This window comes from Schistocerca cancellata, chromosome 2 (assembly GCF_023864275.1).
Source record: "Schistocerca cancellata isolate TAMUIC-IGC-003103 chromosome 2, iqSchCanc2.1, whole genome shotgun sequence".
NCBI classification, from domain to species: domain Eukaryota; kingdom Metazoa; phylum Arthropoda; class Insecta; order Orthoptera; family Acrididae; genus Schistocerca; species Schistocerca cancellata.
This window is the reverse complement of record NC_064627.1, coordinates 591,718,593-591,741,124: the sequence shown is the minus strand read 5'-3', so window position 1 is coordinate 591,741,124 and position 22,532 is coordinate 591,718,593. Positions and strand designations below refer to the sequence as shown.

At 40.9% G+C, this 22,532-nt stretch overlaps 1 protein-coding gene across 1 annotated transcript in view; it reads left to right on the top strand.

Moving 5' to 3' along the window:
* LOC126162227 (E3 ubiquitin-protein ligase CBL-B-B) overlaps nucleotides 1–22,532 on the top strand; it is a 178,948-nt gene that overhangs the window by 91,580 nt on the left and 64,836 nt on the right. The window contains exons 7-9 of the mRNA XM_049918588.1: nucleotides 5,316–5,396; nucleotides 19,418–19,566; nucleotides 22,413–22,510. Of these exons, the coding sequence (XP_049774545.1) occupies nucleotides 5,316–5,396; nucleotides 19,418–19,566; nucleotides 22,413–22,510 (328 nt within the window). The remainder of the gene's footprint in view (nucleotides 1–5,315; nucleotides 5,397–19,417; nucleotides 19,567–22,412; nucleotides 22,511–22,532) is intronic.

Here is a 22,532-nt window from a genome sequence, read left to right as displayed (position 1 = left end):
TCGTAAAGGAACCGCGCCAGCTTCGGCACAGCCAGGGCCCCAGAATTCCTCCTCTTCTTCAACGTATGTTCGTAGAAGGTGTCTATGAAGGCTTTCTGTTTTAGTCAGGTCACTTTCTGGTGTCCAGGTTGTAAGGGACTATAGACAGTTGTTTAATTTCACCCCATCTTTATAATAAAGGGGATTCAACTGCCAGAAAATAGTAAATACATGGCAATACTGTTCAAATTCCATTTGTTTCTAATTAGATCACTTGGCCAAAATGCTAAGCCAAAGTCAGATTTGAATTTGTGTGGCAGACTGAATCTTTGAACAGTGAGCTGTAGTATGACAAAGCATCAAATGGAGAGATCTGTGGACAGGTAGACAACTGTTGCATATGTTTCCTCATCTGGGATCAGAAAACTGCGTGCATGAATCAAACATTATGCACAAATCAGAGGCATTTTTGACTTTGCACTGGTGCATGCACCTGCTTGACTGTTTGGGCAATGGCTGCGTTTGCTTAGTCTCGCAGGAAAAGTTGCATAGGTGTGAACACACAATTAAGTGTTTCAGGAAGTTTCAGCACAATATGGAGCTATCATAAATATGCAAACATCACACACAATGATGTATGGTTTAACATGATCTATAGGAAGTGACTATTAGTCTATTTAATAAGAGCTCTTAGCTCTAGCCTTAGTTAATAAGAGCTCTTAGTTTGAGAAGTGTTTGTAGAAGAGGATAGTGGGCAGAACCACACATCATGAGAGGCCAAGTCATTAACTGTGTATTCTGTGCACTGACTTGTTTGCCACAGAAGATATTCATCTGTGAAACAAACTCTCTGCAGCCAAATAATTTCACCTTGAACATTTAAATGACCCATTATTCTAACATAAATAAACTATGAAGATATTATTTCTAAATATCTGCACAGTCACAGTTCCACATGAAAAGATATGAAACTGAGTGAGGTGGTGCAGGGTTAGCACACTGGACTCGCACTTGGGAGGATGATGGTTCAAACATGTGTCCAACCATCCTGATTTAGGTTTTGCATAATTTCCCTATATCAGTTCAGGCAAATACTGGGATGGTTCCTTTGAAAGGATGTAGCTGTCTTCCTTTCCCATCCTTCCCTAATCTGGTGGGACTGATGGCCTCACTGTCTAGTCCCCTCCCCCAAACCAACCGACCAACCAACCAAAGATATGAAAATGTCCAAGACCACACAGAGACATTGTATAACCTGAAGGCCCCTTTTCATAGATATTTGCTGGATGAAAATAGTTTGCAACATTGTTTCAAATCATAACATATATGTTTTCAAATAACTGCTCTGCAGTCCAGTGTACATGTTTGATTCCATTGTAGTGAAACTCTCTCTGTGATGAGCAGTGAGTGGTAAAATGTGACTGGTTCCCTCATGCACAAGGAAGTAAACTAAAAACAACAGAACAAATAAAAATTCAAAATAATACAAACGGAAAATGACTTTTTGTATACAATATGTTTGCCGACAAAAATATAACACAATTAAGAGCGAAATTCTGCAGTCTGATAGAAGCAGGGTACAGAGGACATAATAACATCGTGTCTCCCTGCCGCCATTGGATAAGCAGCTGCCAGCAGCAAGTCGCATACTCCTAGCTCATTTATTTGTTACATAGTTTCATATAGGAGGTGTAATTTCGAGTTTTAGTTACTGTAATCATAAATTCAGGCAGATTGTAGCACAGTCGTTAGGCATTTGTACAGGTTAGTTCATACATTCTTTGCGTGTTTCCCTTGTGTTATCTAGGCACGGACTCGTGTTTCAGTAACTGATGTTCAACATCGATTAGAATGGACAGGGACTGTGATTGCTGTGTTTGGATGAGGGCTGAGTTGGCATCCCTTCGCTCACAGCTGCAGGCGGTGCTGACTTTGGTCGCGCAGCATGAAGCTGTTGCCAATGGGCACCACTGTGGGGAGCCGGACTGGGGTATCACGGGGATGTCAACCTCGTCCCGTCTGTCCCCAGATCGGTCTGCCGCTGTGGTTGCCCCGGTTGCTGCCTGCAGTGGGGCCTCGCCCTCGCCTGTGGTTGATTGGGAGGTCGTTCCAAGGTGTGGCAGGCAGCGAAATACGTCCCCGGAGGCTGATCAGAAAGCCTCCCCGGTGCGTCTGACAAACAGGTTTCAGGTACTGTCTCTGGCTGAGCCAGATGAAGCTGCCTGCCCTGTTTCAGAGGATGATTCTCAGCCTTCAAGGTCCGGGCAATCAGAGAGGGTGGGCTTATTGATAATTGGGAGCTACAATGTTAGGTGCATAATGGGGCCCCTTAGGGATATGGTGGCTAAGGAGAGGAAGAAATCCAGTGTGCACTCTGTGTGCATTCCAGGTGGAGTCATTCCTGATGTGGAAAGGGTCCTTCCGGATGCCATGAAGAGCACAGGTGCACCCATCTACCAGCTGCAGGTGGTGGCACATGTCGGCACTAATGACGTGTGTCGCTTTGGATCTGAGGAAATTCTCTCTGGATTCCAGCGGCTATCTGATTTGGTGAAGGCTGCCGGTCTTGCTTATGAGATGAAGGCAGAGCTCACCATCTGCAGCATTGTTGACAGAACCGACTGCGGACCTTTGGTGCAGAACCGGGTGGAGGGTCTGAATCAGAGGCTCAGACGGTTTTGCGACCGTGTTGGTTGCAGATTCCTTGACTTGCCCCATAGGGTGGTGGGGTTTCGGGTTCCGCTGAATAGGTCAGGAGTTCACTACACTCAGCTGGCGGCTAGACGGGTAGCAGAGGCTGTGTGGCGTGGACTGGGCGGTTTTTTAGGTTAGAAGGCCTCGGAAAAGTATGGGGTGGGCTGCAATCTCAAAGGGTGCATGGCAAATATAGGACGCGCTTGGATCAAGGAACAGTTGGAATTGTAGTTGTAAATTGTTGTAGTTGTGCTTGGAAAGTCCCTGAGCTTCAATCGCTAATAGAAAGCACAGAAGCTGAAATCGTTATAGGTACAGAAAGCTGGCTAAAGCCTGAAATAAGTTCTGCAGAAATTTTTATGAAGTCTCAGATAGTGTTCAGGAAAGATAGATTAGGCAGAATTGGTGGTGGAGTGTTTGTGTCTGTCAGTAGTGGTTTATCTTGTAGTGAAGTCGAAGTAGATAATCCGTGCGAATTGGAATGGGTGGAGGTTATACTTAACAGCTGAACTAAGTTAATAATTGGCTCCTTCTACTGACCCCCAGACTCCGATGATATAGTTGCTGAATAGTTCAGAGAAAATTTGAGTCTTGTAACAAATAAATACCCCACTCATACGGTTATAGTTGGTGGAGACTTCAACCTTCCCTCGATATGTTGGCAAAAATACTTGTTCAAAACCAGTGGTAGACAGAAAACATCTTCTGAGATTGTCCTAAATGCTTTCTCCGAAAATTATTTCGAGCAGTTAGTCCAAGAACCCATGCAAATTGTAAATGGTTGCGAAAACACACTTGACCTCTTAGCCGCAAACAATCCAGAGCTAATAGAGAGCATCATGACTGATACAGGGATTGGTGATCACAAGGTCATTGTAGCTAGGCCCAATACCGTTTCTTCCAAATCCACCAGAAACAAATGCAAAATAATTTTATTTAAAAAAAGCAGATGAAGCGTCACTAGAAGCCTTCCTAAGAGACAATCTCCATTCTTTCCGAACTGACTTTGCAAATGTAGACGAGATGTGGCTCAAATCAAAGATATAGCAGCAACAGCAATTGAGAGATTCATACCTCATAAATTGGTAAGAGATGGAACTGATCCCCCATGGTACTACACAAAACAGGTCCGAATGCTGTTGCAGAGGCAACGTAAAAAGCATGCGAAGTTCAGAAGAACGCGAAATCCCGAAGATTGGCTAAAATTTACAGACGCGCAAAATTTGGCATGGACTTCAATGCAAGATGCCTTTAATATGTTCCACAACGAAACATTGTCTCGAAATTTGGTAGAAAATCCGGAATAGATGTAGATTGTGCACCCTCAATGAGCCCCATTATCTAATTTGTAAACAGTAGTTTTGGGTTTCGATATATTATCAGTTGTAAGTTGCATTACTATTTAAAATGCTATACCACTTGCTGAATTACTAGATGTGTTAAAATTTAAGGAGGACTGCAAAGCTGCAGGTTATATTGTCTGAATATTTTTTGGATTCAAAAATGGTGAAAATGTCTGCCAGAACTAATTCCATCTCACAGCATCAGCCCGGCACCATAATTCTGATATATTTCATACACAAATATGTGGATGTTTCAAATTTTGTCTTCTCTTTGAATGTATGTACATTGGTTGTCAGGCTGATGATTACAGTTCTTATAGTATCCACGCATTCTGTCATATATCCAACAGTCTTTGAGGAAGATGTAGTGATTATTTGTGGACAGCTTTACGATGCTCATATTCAAATACATGCCATTCATTGAAGTGAGCCTGTAGTCATGAAATTTCAGCTCCTAGTGAGCGTTTTCCCTACCAGTAACTCATCATACAGCAAATTGTGGTTACTCATGTTGGTAAGAAGCCCGAGTTTTACTTGTATTGAGATGAATACTTGCACTGAGCTCCAATGTCTTTTGGAGCTCCAGTATTTAACCAATGTTACACGTTTTAATTGAGTGTCTGTTTGCCACTTCTAAGTTAGTGGAAACACCCACTTCACACTTTAGTAACAATACTGAGCAGTTACACTCCAGGCTGCTCCAAACATAACATTTTTCTGTCATCACCAGTAGAGAATATTAAACTTGCTTCCTGTGTATAGTGTACAGTACTGAATCTATCATATCTTTAGTCTCTGCTACAAACAAGTTACTGATCCGCAACAAACATAAAATGAAATGTGGGTAGGTTGACTATAATATAAACTGATGAGTGCTTGAATTAAATTGAACATGGAACCAGAATCCATGTAGCACAGCAAGGGAAAACATGACAGAGTTCTACAATTCATGCAGAAGTTTGATTTGGTCTAAAGATAGCCAAAATGTGATCTCTTTATTTAATATACAATGAGTGCTGCTGCATCATATTTCCTTTCTTTTTATATACAGCCTGTATCTTTAACAATGATTTTCTATCTCTAAATAATTTCATGAACTATATTTTCTTGTTGAATTAACACTTTCTTTGAATTTATATAACCCTGACATTTAGCATCTTCAATAAAATTCTACAGTCTTACAGAGGACTTTTTTTTTTTAATAAACCTTTTTATCATATTGAATTGGTCCATGTCATATTTCAATCTTATCTATATGTCAGTTGATGTTCTGTGTACAAATTTGATTTTTTTTTACAGGATCTAAACAACTGGAACTGTAATAACAGCTGTCTGCAAGCCCTTGCTCTCTCACCTAGGACAGAAAATGCAGAATGTCGGGTATGTTTTCCTTTTCCTTATTCTCATGTAAGCATACTTATGAAGTTGCACTGCTGTTGCAAAAATGGTGTACATAGAACAGAATGAGTAACCACTAGCAGAACTGGGCATTTGGTAGAGATTTGTAACTCTGTAACACTTGTTTTTCCAGTGTACAATAAAGTATGATATGACAGGGTTTACTTGCAGTCTTAAAAGTGATATTCCACAGATGCTGCTGGAATATTAAACCTTCCTGAAGTTCAGTAAGGTGGCATATAAATCTGGGTTAGCAGAATCCTCAGTATATGTTGCTGGTTGAGTCTATCAGTAGACCAGGTTTCACTAGGCGCGGCCTGCACCTCAATAGGTATGGGAAAGTGAGGCTGGCAAAGATTATAAGTGACAGTGTAGTGGATGGTGGTGGTGGTGGTGGTGGTGGGGGGGGGGGGGGGGGGAGATCACTCATGGAAAAATTCTTGTAGTAGTTGGTGTTAGAGCTGCACCTATTTTAAATTGAAGTCATCTGATAGGTATACCTGCTGAAAGGAAGTCGCTCTAAGTAAGGGCCACGTTCAGAGGACGTCATGTTTCCAAGTAGAGAAAGAATTAGTGTATTTCATCAAAAAATAAGAAGTATTAGAGATAAAGTTAGTGAACTGCTTATAGATGTTGACTCTGAAATTATTGGTATATCAGAGCACCACTTAAATAATTTGACAATTCACAGGCTTCTAGTACCAGGATACAGATTAGCTGGCTGTTTTTCAAGGAGAGGCCATGTACATAAAAAACAGTATTCTATTTGAGTCCATAGACGTATCACTGCACTGCACTGAACAGATGTTTGAATGTTGTGCAAGGGCAGTTGAATTTAGTGAAACTAAATTGTTGACTTCAGAGCATTTCTGCTCAAGCTAGAGAGGGTTCTTGGTTCACTTTATAGGAAGTACCAGAAATTAGTTACATGTGGTGACTTCGATACACATTTTGTATATGATGGTGCAAGAAAAATGATGTTGGTAGATCTCCTAAATTCATATATTCTGATGCTGACTGTGTTTTTTCCAATTAGGGTGCAGGGGAACAGTAGTACAGCCATAGACAATATTTTTATTCGTTCTTCATGATGCACAAATTTTAACACTAAACTTAAACAAATGTCACATATAATTACAAACTATGCAGAAAAGTTAATCCAACAGCAATAGAGAGGTTTTTTTAAATCTCACGAAGGAACAAGAGTGGCAGGATGTTTATAGTGCCAATAACATAGATGATAAATATAATGCTTTCCTTAACACATCTCTCATGCTCTTAGAGAGTTGCTTTCCATTAGAACTTCTGAATGGGGTACTAGCAATAAAAGGCAGCCTGGTTGACTGAATAGTGGTACAAGGATATCATGTAGGACAAAGTGGGAATTATATCAAAATGTTAGAAGTAGTCACAATCAAGCTACAGTAGCCCATTACAGACAGTACTGTAAGGTGCTTAAAAATGTTATTAGGAAGGCGGAGAGTATGTGGTATGCAAATAGAAAATAGTTAATTCACAGGATAAAATTAAAACTATATGGTCAGTTGTGAAGGAAGTGTCTGGTCAGCAGCACAAGTTTGACGATATAAAGTCAGTTCATAGTAAAAATATTTCTGTTACTGATAAATAAAATGTATGAACAGTTTTTAACAATCGTTTTCTGAAAATTGCTGGTGAATTAAATAAAAATTTAGCTTCTATAGGGTATCATATAACTCTCTTGGCAAATGCCTTTCCGAGATGGATGTCTGAAATACTCCTCTGTGATACAGACAAGAGGGAGATTGAGTCAGCAATTAAATTACTGAAGACAAAGGACTCTCATGGCTATGATGGAGTGCCTAGCAGAATATTAAGTACTGTGCTGCACATGTTAGCTCTGTATTTAGCCATATTTGTAATTTTCCTTTAGGAATGGTCAGTTTCCTGAGCGATTAAAGTATTCAGTAGCAAAACCGCTTTATAAAAAGGGAGGAAAGGATAATGTAGATAATTTTAGACCTATTTCTATGCCATCATCGTTTGCAAAAGTTATTGAAAAGGCCGTGTATGTAAGGATAATTGATCATTTTATATCACACGGTTTACTACCAAATGTACAGTTCAGCTTTAGAAGTCATTTAACAACTGAAAATGCTATATTCTCTTTTCTCTGTGAGTTACTAAAGGGTTAAACAAAAGGTTTCAAATGCTTGGCATATTTTTTGATTTAACTAACGAATTTGATTGTGTTGATCACAAAATATTGCTCCAGAAGTTGGACCATTACAGAATACAGGGAGTAGCTCACAATAGGTTCACCTCTTACTTTATCAACAGGCAGTAAAAGGTCATTATTCACAATGTTGATAACAGCTGTGATGTGGGGTCTGAGTGGGGTACTGTCAGGTGGGGAGGGGGGGGGGGGGGGGGTTGCCCCAGGGATCAGTGTTGGGGCCACTCCTGTTTCTTATTTATATAAATGATATGACCTCTAGTATTACGGGTAACTCTAAAATATTTCTGTTTGCTGATGACACTAGCTTGGTAGTAAAGGATGTTGTGTGCAACATTGGCTCGGTTTCAAATAGTGCAGACATGACCTAAGCTCATGGCTTGTAGAAAATAAACTAACGCTAAATCACAGTAAGACTCAGTTTTTACACTTTCTAACACACAATACTACTAAACCTGACGTTTTAATTTCACAGAATGGGCATATGATTAGTGAAACTGAACAGTTCAAATTTCTAGGTGTTCAGATAGATAGCAATCTGTCGTGGAAAGCACACGTTCAGGATCTTGTTCAAAGACTTAATACAGCCATTTTTACTATTCAAACAGTATCTGAAGTGAGTGATCATTCGACATGAAAATTAGTCTACTTTGCTCATTTTCATTCACTTATATCATATGGTATTATATTTTGGGGCAACTCTTCTCATTCTAAAAGGACATTTTTGGCTCAGAAATGGGGGGTTCGAGCAATAAGTGGTGTAAGTTCACGAACCTCTTGTCGACCCCTGTTCAAGAGTCTGGGTATTTTGACATTGGCCTCTCAATATACATATTCCTCACTGTCATTTCTTGTTAACAATATTAGCTTATTCCCAAGAATAAGCAGCTTTCGCTCAGTTAATACTTAACAGAAATCAAACCTGCATTTGAATTGGACTTCCTTAACTCTTCTGCAGAAAGGTGTGCAGTATAGTGCTGCATCCATTTTCAATAAGCTACCACTAGAATTAAAAAATCTTAGCAGTAATCCACATACTTTCAAACCGAAACTGAAGAGTTTCCTCATGGGTCACTTCTTTTATACTGCCGAGGAGTTCCTTGAAAAATTAAACTAATTCTGTTGTATTGTTGATTTCGTTTACTTAAACTTATGGCTTGGCTTTTTTGGGTCCATAAACATTTTATTTTTATCTGTTATTACTTGTATGTTGTAATTTCATGTACTGAAACATTCCATGACTTTGGAGATTTGCTCCTGAATTTGGTCCTATGAAACTTGATGTGTGAATAAATAAATAAGAGATCATGGTATGGCACATGAAATAGCAATATTTTTAAGCTTCAGTAAAAACACAGATCAGAAGTTCATAAAGAAATTGTCCCAATCACATTATTCTGCACCACATACAAAGTTAAAAATAAAATTATATATTTTCTCTTTGTTAAAATGAATGCTCAAGTTTTTTAAACAAGTTAATATAATCAGCTTAATTACAACCATGAGTATAACAGTTCTAATAATGGAAAGCCCAGGTGGAATAACAACAGTATTATGGAAAGGATAGATTGCTACCCAGCACAAAGAGTAGGCTTTGATGTCAGACTCAATGAAAAGATTGCTAAACATTTAAGGTTTGGAACAAAAAAGCTCTTCCTCAGAAATAAAAAACACACAGACACATTCACACAAGCACAACTCACACATGCATGGCCACTGTCTCTGTCTAATGTGGCCCAACTGTGACTGGGTCTAATGTGAGCAGTAATCTGGGGCGGCTGGTAGGGGTAAGGAGGAGGCATGGGGTAGTGATCAGGAGGGATAACATGGTAGGTGTGGGGAAAGATGTTACACTGCCTGCTAGAGCATGCAGGGATATGGCGGGAATAGTTTAGGTGTGCTAGGCACAGAGTCAGGAGGCTGTGCTTGGGAGAGGGGAGTGGAGACTGAAAAGAGGGAGAGAAAAGAATAGAGGTAAAGGAGGGGGGAGACTGTAGGTGCATTGGCAGAATAGAAGGTGTCTATAGTGCTGGAGTGGGAGCAGGGAAGGGGATAGGTAGGTGGAGGACAGGAACTGACAGTGGTTGAGGCCAGGGGCTTATGGTAATAAAGGATACATTGTAGGAAGATTTCCCACCTGTGCTATTCAGTAAAGGTGGTGTTGGTAGGAAGGAACCAGATGATTCCAGCTGTGAAGCAGTCAGTGAAGTGAAGTACATTGTGCTGGGCCGCATTTTTGGCAGTTAGGTGGTTTAGCTTTCTGTTGGCCATAATTTAGCCATGGCCGTTCATGTGGACAGACAGTTTGTTAGTTGCCATGCCAATGTAGGAAGCAGCACAATTTTTGCAGCTTAGTATGTAGATCATGTGGCTGCTGTCAGAGGCAGCTCTGCCTTTGATGGGGTAAGAGATGTCTGTGACAGGACTGGAGTAGGTGTTAGTGGGATGATGATGTGTGGGACGGGTCTTACATCTAGGTCTATTGCATGGATATGAGCCATGCAGCAATGGGTTGGGGTGTAGGGAGTTGGTGTAGGGATGAACAAGGGTATTGTATAGGTTCGGTGGGTGGCAGAATACCATTGTGGAAGGGTTAGGGAGGATAGTGGGCAGAACACACCTCACTTCAGGGCATAGCGAGAGGTAGTCGAAACCTTGTCGGAGAATGTGATTCAGTTATTCCAGTCATGGGTGGTATTGAGTCATGAGAGTAGTGCTCCTTTGTGGCTGGATGGTGGTATGTAGGAACTAAAGAGACAAGGCTTGGCAGATCTGTTTCTGAACAAGATGGGGCCTACAGTCTCTGAAGGCCTTAGTGAGACCCATGGCATATTTGCATGAGCATAAAACATCTTGCATAATTACACATTGAATAGTTGTTAGTGATGTTAGACTATAATTATATGCATCTGTCTGATGACCCTTCTTGAAAATGAGAATGTTCTGCACTTTTTCCAATTGCTTGTTATCCTTCATTGCTCCACAACATATAATAAACTACTGCTAGAAAGGGAGCGAGTTCCTTCACATGATCTCTGTGAAATCTTGCAGGTGTCTACTCTGGTCCACATGCCTCTTGCACTTTTGAGCAGGTTTTCTTGATTTTTTTTCTTGCCTTTTGAGCAGATTTTCTTGATTTTCTGTTCCAGCATTGCTTGTCTCAATATCTGCCATTTAGGTATTCATGCACTGATTAAATGGAGGAGTCATCATATGATCTTCTGCTTGGACGAAATTACAGAGGCAGGAGTGAGAGAAGTATTCTGCATTGATGTTCATGAATGAACTCTGCAGGACTCTTGCACAAAGAAAGCTGTATGGTTCAGTAAGAATTTAAAATAAGGGAAAGTCTCTTTTGTTGTTTCTGTTTGAACACTTCAGTCTTAAAAGTTCTCATCAGTCACTTAGCTTCACAGTTACTCTCAGGGTGGAAAGTGCCGAAGTCCAGTGTGTAAAGCTATTTTGTTGGCAAAGGGCTTTGAACCTGCTTAGTTAGAACTATTTCTGTCTGCTTCTATTGAAGCACTGCATTTTTCAAGATAAAACATTCTGAAGTGGTTGTTCCATGGCTCAGTAAGCAAGAACTCACTCCCAGGTTGACAAGTTCACAGTTCTGTAGTAAGCTGCTGTTTGAGTTAAAAACAACAAAGTCACAACAAATTCTATCTGTGATTATACCTGTCTCTGTTTGAGCACTTTAGTAGTCTGATAAAGGATTGTAACAGTTTGTTGTAGCAGACAAGTTCGCTCAGTCTAAATAGGCAAATATCTGTGTTGGGAAGAAGTGCAGTTAAGGACAGTTGTCTGAGAACACAATACAGTAAGAATTCATTAAATACCAGAGTCCTGGTGCCAGAGCTTCTTGAGGCCAACTCACAGTCTAACATAGACGTGGACAGATGGTGATTTGAGGTAGGCCCTGTATACTACATTCTCCACGCTGGTGAGTAGATGTAGACTGCTGAACACTGGCTACATCGGATCTTAAGTACAGTGTCAGTGGAAGAATCTGTCACACACTATTTGCGGTCACTTTATATGGTAGAAGCAAATAGATCTGTGCTAGCCGATCTTTCTAGGGGCAATGTGGCTGTCACCTTTCAGTGAGACAAGTGCCATCCTGGTATCCTGAGTTGCCCTCGAGAACACACCGTGGTGGTTGTTGTCATTCAGAACTTGCATTGTTTTGGCTTTCATTCATGTGGCCCCTAAGAGCTCCTGAATTGTCTACTGTTGGTGTTGTCCTGCTATTTTGGTGGGCTATATGCCCAGACACAGCAATTTCCCCCCTCCTCCCCCTTCCATATCCCCCAAGAGGAGTGATAGTGAACCATCTCAATGTCACAGATGTTGGTATTGCCGCCACCGGTGTCTGGAGGGAGTGATGATTCTAGGCTTTCGCAGTTGATTTCTGTGGAAACAGGGGCATTGGATGTGGAAGATGTGTTATCAGGGAAGCTGGTGTCAAGGAGTCCAGTGGTTGCTTAGTCCTGATGTTATTGCAGCAGCTTTCTGTCACTGTCAGGCTCCAAGTGGACTAGATATGGAACCGAATCGGTGAAGAAGTCTCCTGCCGAGGCACCCTGAGTTCTGTGAGGACACACTTGTTTTTAGAGTTTTCAACACTGGGACTGGTGTGGCAACTGGACCTCAACCATGACTCTGCCAAGGAGGCAGGTGATGCATGCTGGAACTGAATGATGCCTACTCTGACAGAATACAATCACCAACACATCATCATGGATCTTACAGCAATGGCAGTGAGACCTCAGAGAAGAATGATCATAAGTTAAAGGTTTTACAGTGGGTTGCTGAGAGAGCTGTAATTGGCCATGTAACTTCTCTGTTGGGCTCACCCCATCACCCCATCCTGTGCTGTAGAACAGTACGATGCGAGAAGGAAAGTGAGAACAGAACATCATCAATATAGTACCTGTGTTGCAATTTTGCCATTTGGGTTTTGAAAGTTCTGATGAAACATTGCGCCTGGCCATTTGATGCTGAATGATATGGTGCTGTTTGGACCAATTGGATACCATTTTGTTCACAGAATTGACAAAATTCTGCTGATGTAAACTGAGGTCCATTGTCAAACATAGTGGTTTCAGGCAAGCCTTCAACAGAAAATATGTGCGACAGTTCTTTTGTAGTCCTAGCAGTCGTGGTTGATTGCATTCGTGAAACATAAGGAACTTTGCTCTCAGCATACACCAGTATTAGCCAAGATTAATCTAGAAAAGGACCAGAAAAATCAAGATGAATTCTGGACCAAGGTGACATTGCCAGAGGCCATGGGAAGTATTTGCGTGCCTGTGCTGTTAGCTTGAGCTGATATTGCTGGCAAGTCACAAGCCATTTGTTCAATACCTTTGTCAAAGCCTTTCCAAAAATCATGTTCGCAAGCCAGTCTTTTTGAGATGATTGCTCCAAACTTAACATGATAGTGCAGTGTTGTAAAGCTTTTGCAGTGATAACCATGATTTTACTGTTTTCGCTGTATAGGAGGAGGGCTCCACTGACCACTGATAGTTTATGAAGATGGTTCCAATACTCCTGTACTTCTGAGTGTTGTATGTGTTTTTTCTCCATTGGCCACCTGCATTTCATAAGTTGCATGATCTTGTGGATGACAGGATCCTTGGGCAACAGTCTGGCAGTTGCCGTAGTGTTTATGGGAAAATGTGTGATACATTTTCCAACTCCATATATGTGTGAAAACAAACCTATGGTGTGGCATCAAATTATGGATCTTGTTCTACTAGAAGATGGGAAAGTGCATCAGTGTTCACATGCTGCATCTTCAAGCAGTAGTAGATGTCATAGGGGTATCTAGAGAGGAACAAAGCCTTACGTTGAAGGTGCCTTACCATCTTAGAAAGTATGTTCATGTGAGAGCTTAACAGAGGTAGAAGTGGTTTGTGATCTTTAAAAGAACAAAAACATTGACCATACATGCACTCATGAACATTTTCCAGTACAAGTGTAATGACCAAAGCCTCCTTTTCAATTTGGCTGTAACTGTGCTGAGCTGGTATTAGAAATTTCAATGTGAAAGCAGCTGGGCACTCAATACTGTTCACTTTATGAGAGAGAACTGCCCCGAGACCATAATATTGTGCATCCATGTAAACTGTTAAGCACAATGTTTGGGAGAGCACTCACTTCATATTCAGAAAGGGTTTGCCGCAACTGGGATACCAGTTACTTTGATTTTTTGTGAAGTAGTAGAGATGTCCTAACCCTGACTTTAGCTGTTTGGAGTCCTTTGGTGCCAGGAATTTCTGTATGTTTTTGTGAGCAGTAGAGTTGTTCTAATACTTTCTTTCGCTGTTTGAAGTCCCATGATGCTGGGAATTTTTGTATAGCTTCAATGTGGTGAGCAGTGGGGTGGATCACAGAAGCATTGAAAATATTTCACAGATATTCCACTTGTGGCACAAAAAAGATGCCTTTATACACTCCTGGAAATTGAAATAAGAACACCGTGAATCATTGTCCCAGGAAGGGGAAACTTTATTGACACATTCCTGGGGTCAGATACATCACATGATCACACTGACAGAACCACAGGCACATAGACACAGGCAACAGAGCATGCACAATGTCGGCACTAGTACAGTGTATATCCACCTTTCGCAGCAATGCAGGCTGCTATTCTCCCATGGAGACGATCGTAGAGAAGCTGGATGTAGTCCTGTGGAACGGCTTGCCATGCCATTTCCACCTGGCGCCTCAGTTGGACCAGCGTTCGTGCTGGACGTGCAGACCGCGTGAGACGACGCTTCATCCAGTCCCAAACATGCTCAATGGGGGACAGATCCAGAGATCTTGCTGGCCAGGGTAGTTGACTTACACCTTCTAGAGCACGTTGGGTGGCACGGGATACATGCGGACGTGCATTGTCCTGTTGGAACAGCAAGTTCCCTTGCCGGTCTAGGAATGGTAGAACGATGGGTTCGATGACGGTTTGGATGTACCGTGCACTATTCAGTGTCCCCTCGACGATCACCAGTGGTGTACGGCCAGTGTAGGAGATCGCTCCCCACGCCATGATGCCGGGTGTTGGCCCTGTGTGCCTCGGTCGTATGCAGTCCTGATTGTGGCGCTCACCTGCACGGCGCCAAACACGCATACGACCATCATTGGCACCAAGGCAGAAGCGAATCTCATCGCCGAAGACGACACGTCTCCATTCGTCCCTCCATTCACGCCTGTCGCGACACCACTGGAGGCGGGCTGCACGATGTTGGGGCGTGAGCGGAAGACGGCCTAACGGTGTGCGGGACCGTAGCCCAGCTTCATGGAGACGGTTGCGAATGGCCCTCGCCGATACCCCAGGAGCAACAGTGTCCCTAATTTGCTGGGAAGTGGCGGTGCGGTCCCCTACGGCACTGCGTAGGATCCTACGGCCTTGGCGTGCATCCGTGCGTCGCTGCGGTCCGGTCCCAGGTCGACGGGCACGTGCACCTTCCGCCGACCACTGGCGACAACATCGATGTACTGTGGAGACCTCACGCCCCACGTGTTGAGCAATTCGGCGGTACGTCCACCCGGCCTCCCGCATGCCCACTATACGCCCTCGCTCAAAGTCCGTCAACTGCACATACGGTTCACGTCCACGCTGTCGCGGCATGCTACCAGTGTTAAAGACTGCGATGGAGCTCCGTATGCCACGGCAAACTGGCTGACACTGACGGCGGCGGTGCACAAATGCTGCGCAGCTAGCGCCATTCGACGGCCAACACCGCGGTTCCTGGTGTGTCCGCTGTGCCGTGCGTGTGATCATTGCTTGTACAGCCCTCTCGCAGTGTCCGGAGCAAGTATGGTGGGTCTGACACACCGGTGTCAATGTGTTCTTTTTTCCATTTCCAGGAGTGTATTTGTTGCGTTTCAGGTTATCCTTTTGTAAGACACTGAAAAGGGCTACAAAATTTGTGGCAAGGTCCTTGGCATTTGTGGCCATTACAAGAATATCATCAAGATAATTAGCCACTCCTGGAACTCCTTGAGTATGTTGCTCCAGATACCATTGAAAAATGGCTGGTGCACTAGCAATGCTGAAAGGAAGATGATTGTGTTGCAATAGACCAAAAGAGGTGTTAATCATCAGGATGATAGCGAAATCTTCACATAATGCCAGCTGTAGGTTTTGGTCTCTGACAATGACTTTGTGGACAGCATACCCTGAAAAGTTTTACTGTAATATTCATGACATTTATAATGGGATAAGTGTCTTTATAGATGATGCATTCATTGTTGACTTAAAATTACCTCAAATCATCAAAGATTAAAAAAATTGTGTAGCCAATAGACTGCTTGAGACCTGTGTCAGGATTCTTTTGCCTTGCAACTGCTAGAGTTCCATGCAAAGTTTTTCACTCAAAGTGAAAGGCACATTACATACTTTAAAGAATGTGGGAGTGGCAAAAGCTTCAAAGTAATATATGCCTCATAATCCATTAACCTGGTAGCCTGGTGGGAAAATACTGAAGTGTAGGGCATCAAAAGTTCATGAAGATGGGTAATAGGTGCAAAAGATTGGATTTGATTCATAGAATCATACACTTCCAAACTGAGCATGTTCAAAAGATACAGTCCTAAGATATTTGTAGATCCCCATGTGGTGATGACCAATATGTGAGCCCTCAAAAGATATTTTTGATATTTGATCATGGAAAAAAAAACTCACCACCTCAATGTTATCACCGCTATAAATTTTCAGTTGTTTCGAAAACGATCACAGGGGTAGTGAGACAAGCCATTTGTATGTGTCCTGAATAATAGTGGTTGTTGAAGAGCCTGCATCTATTTAGAATGTGACAGGAACGTCATTAAGTGACACTTCCAGTGCTAACAATTCATCTGAGAGAGGTTGCTTGCACCTGGAGGACACATGAGCATCCAAATTTGAGTCCTAGTTTCCAAAGAGTGTGCTGTTGACATTCATTTTGAGTGTGGATTGGCAGGTTTCTGTGTTATGTGCTAATTTACCACAGGTTTTACACTTTGCATGTCATAACTAGCATTGCTGTCTATGGTGTATGATGAAACAATTGCTATAGGGTTGTAATTTCTGGGTATGCTGGCCTCTCAAAAGTGTTTGCAGAGGGGAAGATTTATTCAGTGGAGCTGTGAAGCCAGTGCAGTGGGTCTGGGTCTGCATCTTTAGTAGTGGTCAGGTGGGTAGAGAACACCTGTGAGGAGTTCTGTACTGGCTGTTCAGATGCTCAAATGAGCTGGAAGCATGTTGGTAATGAGTGGTCATTCAGTTTTTGAAGATCGTTTCTGTGTCCCCTGTCAGGCAAATGAATTGAAATCGTGTCTCTGAGCAATGAGCGGGCATATGGTTGCTTACACTTGGAGTTTTTGCACTGTAACTGTAACTCCAGAAAAGTCCTTCCAACTGTGTGAGCCATATATGTTGGGATTGTCCATCTTGTTAAGACAATTACAAATATTTATGATGGACAGCCACTCATGGATTTGAGTCACAATACTATCCATACTGTTTTAAGCTGTTCGTAGGAAAGTCATTTTCTTCTCATTCTGGATTTAACTATTGAAGGATGTAATAGACATCAGCCCCAATGTAAGCTATTAAAAAGGCATGCTGCTGGATATCACCTGAGACTCCATACGCAATATGGTGCTGTTACAGGTGGCAATGTAACCCATGGTTTCACTTTCTTGTCAAATGGTGGGAACGATGGTGGTGACGTCCTGAGACCCTTCACCATGGACTCGATGCAAGACAGTCGTTTGGATATTTCAGGTGACATGATGATGGCAGCCATCTCTTTCAACATCAGGTTTTGTGCCTGCTGCTTGGTTTTCTGCATCTGCTGCATAAGAACACTTGGGTGCTCATGCCTTTGAAAAGAAAACATGGAAGCTCTCTCTAACTGGGGCACAGAACAGGAGTCCATTTCTTGTTGCCAATAACTGAAGTGCCCCATCCAAGGCTTGGTAAGCAAGAACTCACTCCCAGTTCGACAAGGAACAAAACATTTATTGATAAAAACATCAAATCACACTTCAAAGTTCTATAGTAAACTACTGTTTGACTTAAACAGAAAGTCACAACAAATTCTGTTTGTGAATATCAGTAGTCTGATAAAGGAGTGTAACTGTTTTCTGCAGCCATGTTCACTGACTCTAAAAAAGCAAAAGTCTATGTCCAGAAGGACCATAGTTAAGGACAGTTATCTAAGATCACAACACAGTAACAGGTCATTGAATGCCTAAGTCCTTGTGTCAGAGCTTCTTGAGGCCAAGTCACAGTGTAGCATAGATGTATAAAGATGGCAGCTTGAGGTAGGTTGTGCTATGTTGATGGGCTATTTACCAAGACATGACACTTTCCAACAGTGTGGAAAAGGAAATTAATCATAACTGAAGCTAATTTACAGAGCTAAGGGACTGGATAAAATTATACAAGGTATACAACTTTGCTTCCGCCATTTGCCGATAGGTGGCGACAACAGTAAGTAGCGGTCAAAAGAAACAGATTGCAGACATCAGGCAGTTAGCGTGGAGCTCGGTCAACATAACCTCATTCAAACATTAGTCGATTTATGTCTGCATCATACAGTTGTTCTTGATTGAAAATGTCAGTTTACGAGCCTAATTCTCAGCATTTGCGGGAGGTGTTACTGTTTTGTTTCAGTATGAAGAAAACAGCAGCTGAGTCTCATTGAATGCTCTCAAGTACATATGGTAAGTATGCTATTAGTGAAAGAATGTGTTGTGAGTGGTTTCAACGCTTCAAGAATGGTGATTTTAACGTCGTAGACCGGCATAGTGGTGGAAGAGAGAATGTTTTCGAAAATGCAGAATTGAAGACATTTCTGAGTGAAGATTCTCGTCAAACTCAAGAAGAATTGGCACAATTAGTGGGAGTGACACAGCAAGCCATTTCAAAACATCTCAAGGCTATGAGAATGATTCAGAAAGAAGGAACTTGGGTACCATGTGAGCTGAAACCAAGAGACGTTGAACGGTGTTTGTGTGCTTCAGAGGCAAAAATGGAAGGTATTTCTGCATTGCATTGTGACCAGGGACAAAAAATGGGTTCATTATGATAACCCTAAATGCAAAAAATCATGGGGATATCCCGTCCATGCTTCCACCTCATCAGCCAAACCAAATATTCATGGCTCCAAAATCATGCTCTGCATTTGGTGGGACCAACTTAGTGTCATGTACTATGAGGTGTTAAAACCAAGTGAAAGAATCACAGGTGCTTGTTATCAAATGCAATTAATGCATTTGAGCAGAGCATTAAAAGACAAACAGCTGCAATACAGTGAGAGGCACGATAAAGTGACTTCGCAGCACAACAACACTCGACCCCATGTTGCAAAAGGGGGGTCAAAACGTACATGAAAACATTAAAATAGGAAGTCCTACCCAACCCACCATATTCTCCAGACATTGCTCCCTCTGACTATCACCTGTTTAGATCAATGGTGCATGGCCTGGCTGACCAACACTTCCGATCTCATGAAGAAGTCACAAGTTGGATCGATTCGTGGATCGCTTCAAAAGATGAACAATTTTTTTGATGTGAGATTCGTACACTGCCCAAAAGATGGGAGAAAGTAGTGGCCAGCGATGGAAAATACTTTGAATGATACATGTGTCACCAATTTGTTTCATTAAAGCCTCAAATGTTGGCGAAAAATGGCGAAAGCAAAGTTGTACACCTTGTAATACCTAATCAACACTGGTCTATGCGACGCAAACATATTCTTAATAAACAAAACAAATTGTATTTTTTTGTCTTCAGGGTGGACGAAGCCCTATGATATCCCCACATCCTTCTCCACAATTGCAACGCAGAGCAACAGCAGCTACAGTTGTGACTGCAGCTCCACCTCCTCCGTTGCCTCCGAGGAGGGCATCACCCACTCTAGGCAGTCCTAGCTCTTCTCCAAGGTATACTGGCAAAAATTCATTTGTTATTAATTTGGTTTTTATAAATGTGGAAGAATTTTTAATTTTTTAATAATAAGTTAGACTTGATTAAAGATAACAAATTGTTTGGATTATCGCATGTGTGGAAAGAAGCTACATTTAGAGTACAGTTACCAGTAATTCCTGATCTTCAAAACAAGTGGATAAATTTTCATGATGTTCTTACAGGTAACTTGATTGTAACTTGGGGCAATGTATCAGCAATGTATCGGATGACAGAAAAAAATTGTGTTTGAAAGTTTTATCTGAAATAGTTATGTGTGTCTGTTTGAACATGCTAATCTCGAAAACTACTAGATGAATTTTCATGTTGTTTTGACTTGTAACCTGAGTGCAGTTTCAAGCAGTGTGTAGTTTCGATTTTGTCAAAACCAGGACACTGGTATAGAAGATATCATAATTTAATGTTTTGTCTAAGTTTGTATGCTCAGCTTAGTAGCTGAGATGTCTAATCATTATAATGTAGTTCAACAAAGAATTTTTTTTTTAACTTGGTGACAGATATATTTTCCCAAGTCTATGTCATTTACAAACTAACACTGAATTTACTTCACTAGGATACATGGATTTACAGATTTGGTATATTACAAAGTTAACAAAATCGCTTGTCTTCTTTTGATAGGTTTTATTTATATTTGACTTCTTGGCTAGGAAATAAATTTATTGTGTTTGCTGTGTGATTTGGGTGCCAGCTTATTATATTTTGATTTATTTTGTTTATGAATAAAAATGCCTAGAAAACAGTTGAGTCTTTCTGAATACACTAGAATGCTTAAAATATTGAGGACTATGTCATCTCCAGAACGCAATGAAGATCATGAGACAAGACTTGATGCACCTCATGAACATCAGACATTAATTTGCTCTATGGAAATTCCTTCCAAAAATGAGGCACAGCATAACTCTGATTGGGAGCATCTTGCATTATCTTGCTGTTCAGAACCATCCACTCACAGAAACCAAATGTTTCTCTCTAATGTAACATCATAGAAGCAAAAATTTTGAGGAGTAGTGGTACAGGAGTTTGAGTTTTTATACTCCAAATTCTGCTTATTCCTAACAGTTTATCATTTCACATTAAACATGCACAATTTCTAGGGAGCTTATGTTATGCCATCATCATAAATAACACACAAAGCCAGATGCTGCGTATTGCGAATGTGGACCTTAGTGTCAGTTGCTTTTGGCACAGCCAGATCTATGTGGCTTAGTGAAGCAGATAATCTCTTCAATCATGTCCCCAATCATACTACTTCAAACAGTGTATTTTTTAAAGCTTTATAAGTCAAAAATAAATTCCATATGTATGAAGTCTTGAACACAGCTACAAATAAATCCTTGAGCTACACCATATTTCTCAGCTAGTTAAAAATATTATGAGCATTCAGATGAAAAAATGTATTGTTTTCCTTATACTTGGATTGAGATGCATCAAATATCGGTTAAAAGACACCAATTCCACTAAGTCTTTCTTATTCCAATAAAATGTTGGATTTGTCACTACTGGCCAGTTCTGATCTCATGGTCATTATCAAGTGTCATGTATATATGCTAAAAGCAGATTGTGCATAGGCATCAATAAAACGGAAATGCAGAGGCATGGCGAAGTACATCATTGAACAGTATAAGATACTATATTAGCATTGATTAGCATGATTTCTTTTATTGGAGAATGAGTATGTTGCCAAAATATTTTATTGGTGCATTACAGAGGTTATTAAATGTCTTACAGAACCATAGTTGTACCCCATAATGTGTGTCCTCACATTGTGCCAAACTGTGTATTCTCATGGCTTCTTGTAGATTGGAAAATGTATGTAAGATTGATGGAAAAAGATGTTGCTTTAGGGTGTACTGAAATATTTCGCTGGAAAGATCATGATGACTCTCTCTTAGTAGTCCCAAAACATATGAGAGAGAAAAACAATGCCCTTTGAATTCATTTTGTGCTTCACTTTATTTATACCATTATTTGAGTATTATGTTCCTTCATAAATTAATGTAAAATCTATCAGCCACATTATTCTTAATAATTCAGATATCCCTTGGTAATAATGTGTCTGGAACCATGGCTTACACCCCTTAATATATAAATTTATTTCCCTGTGAATTATTAGTTTTTCCAACCTAAGACTACACATTAAACCAATAACATCAAAGGTAATTATATGATGAGTCAAACTCTCAGTACAAGGGGCACATTCAGAATAATTTATATCCTGTCAGCATAATATGAAGTATGGTTTTATTGTTAGTCTGGTTAAAACATAGTGCAAGTATACTGGTGAGTTATGATTTGACTGCCCTTCTTCCATCAACATGTTTGTATCAGTGAATATAAGTTACTTTCCTATCCCCCATGAAATGTTTTAGTTCTTGTTCTTCGTCTTCATCGGCTGCCATTTTGTCATCCTCTACACTTTTCTGTGCGCATTCACAATACTCTCTTGAATTTTCCAATGTTGCCTAATATCTTATTTATAGAAATAAAGTATTAAAACAAATTTCATTGCTTAATAGATACGTAATTCATATTTGTTAATAGTGAGTTCATAACAAATAGTACTAAAAATCTTGAGTGAATGACGACTTTAACTGAGGAAGTTGCACGTATTTGTCTTTCTTTATTCTGGGACTGCTTTGGGACTTCTTTAGTTTCGATACTACTGGTCACAACTTAAGATTTTCCTGCTTTCAATTCTCCTTCCAATTTTTTTCTAAATTTTATGTATCTATTTTAAGAATCACCAGTGCTGTGAGATTATCTTGATAAATGAATATTTCTAATCTGATCACTCTCTTCCTAGTCATTTGTCCTTGCCGGCTGAAGAAGCCCCAGAGCCTCCAAATCATTATATAGTTTCACTTCCACCAAGAGATGATGAGATGCTCGATTCCTTCTCAGGTAAGGAAACCAAAGTAATTCA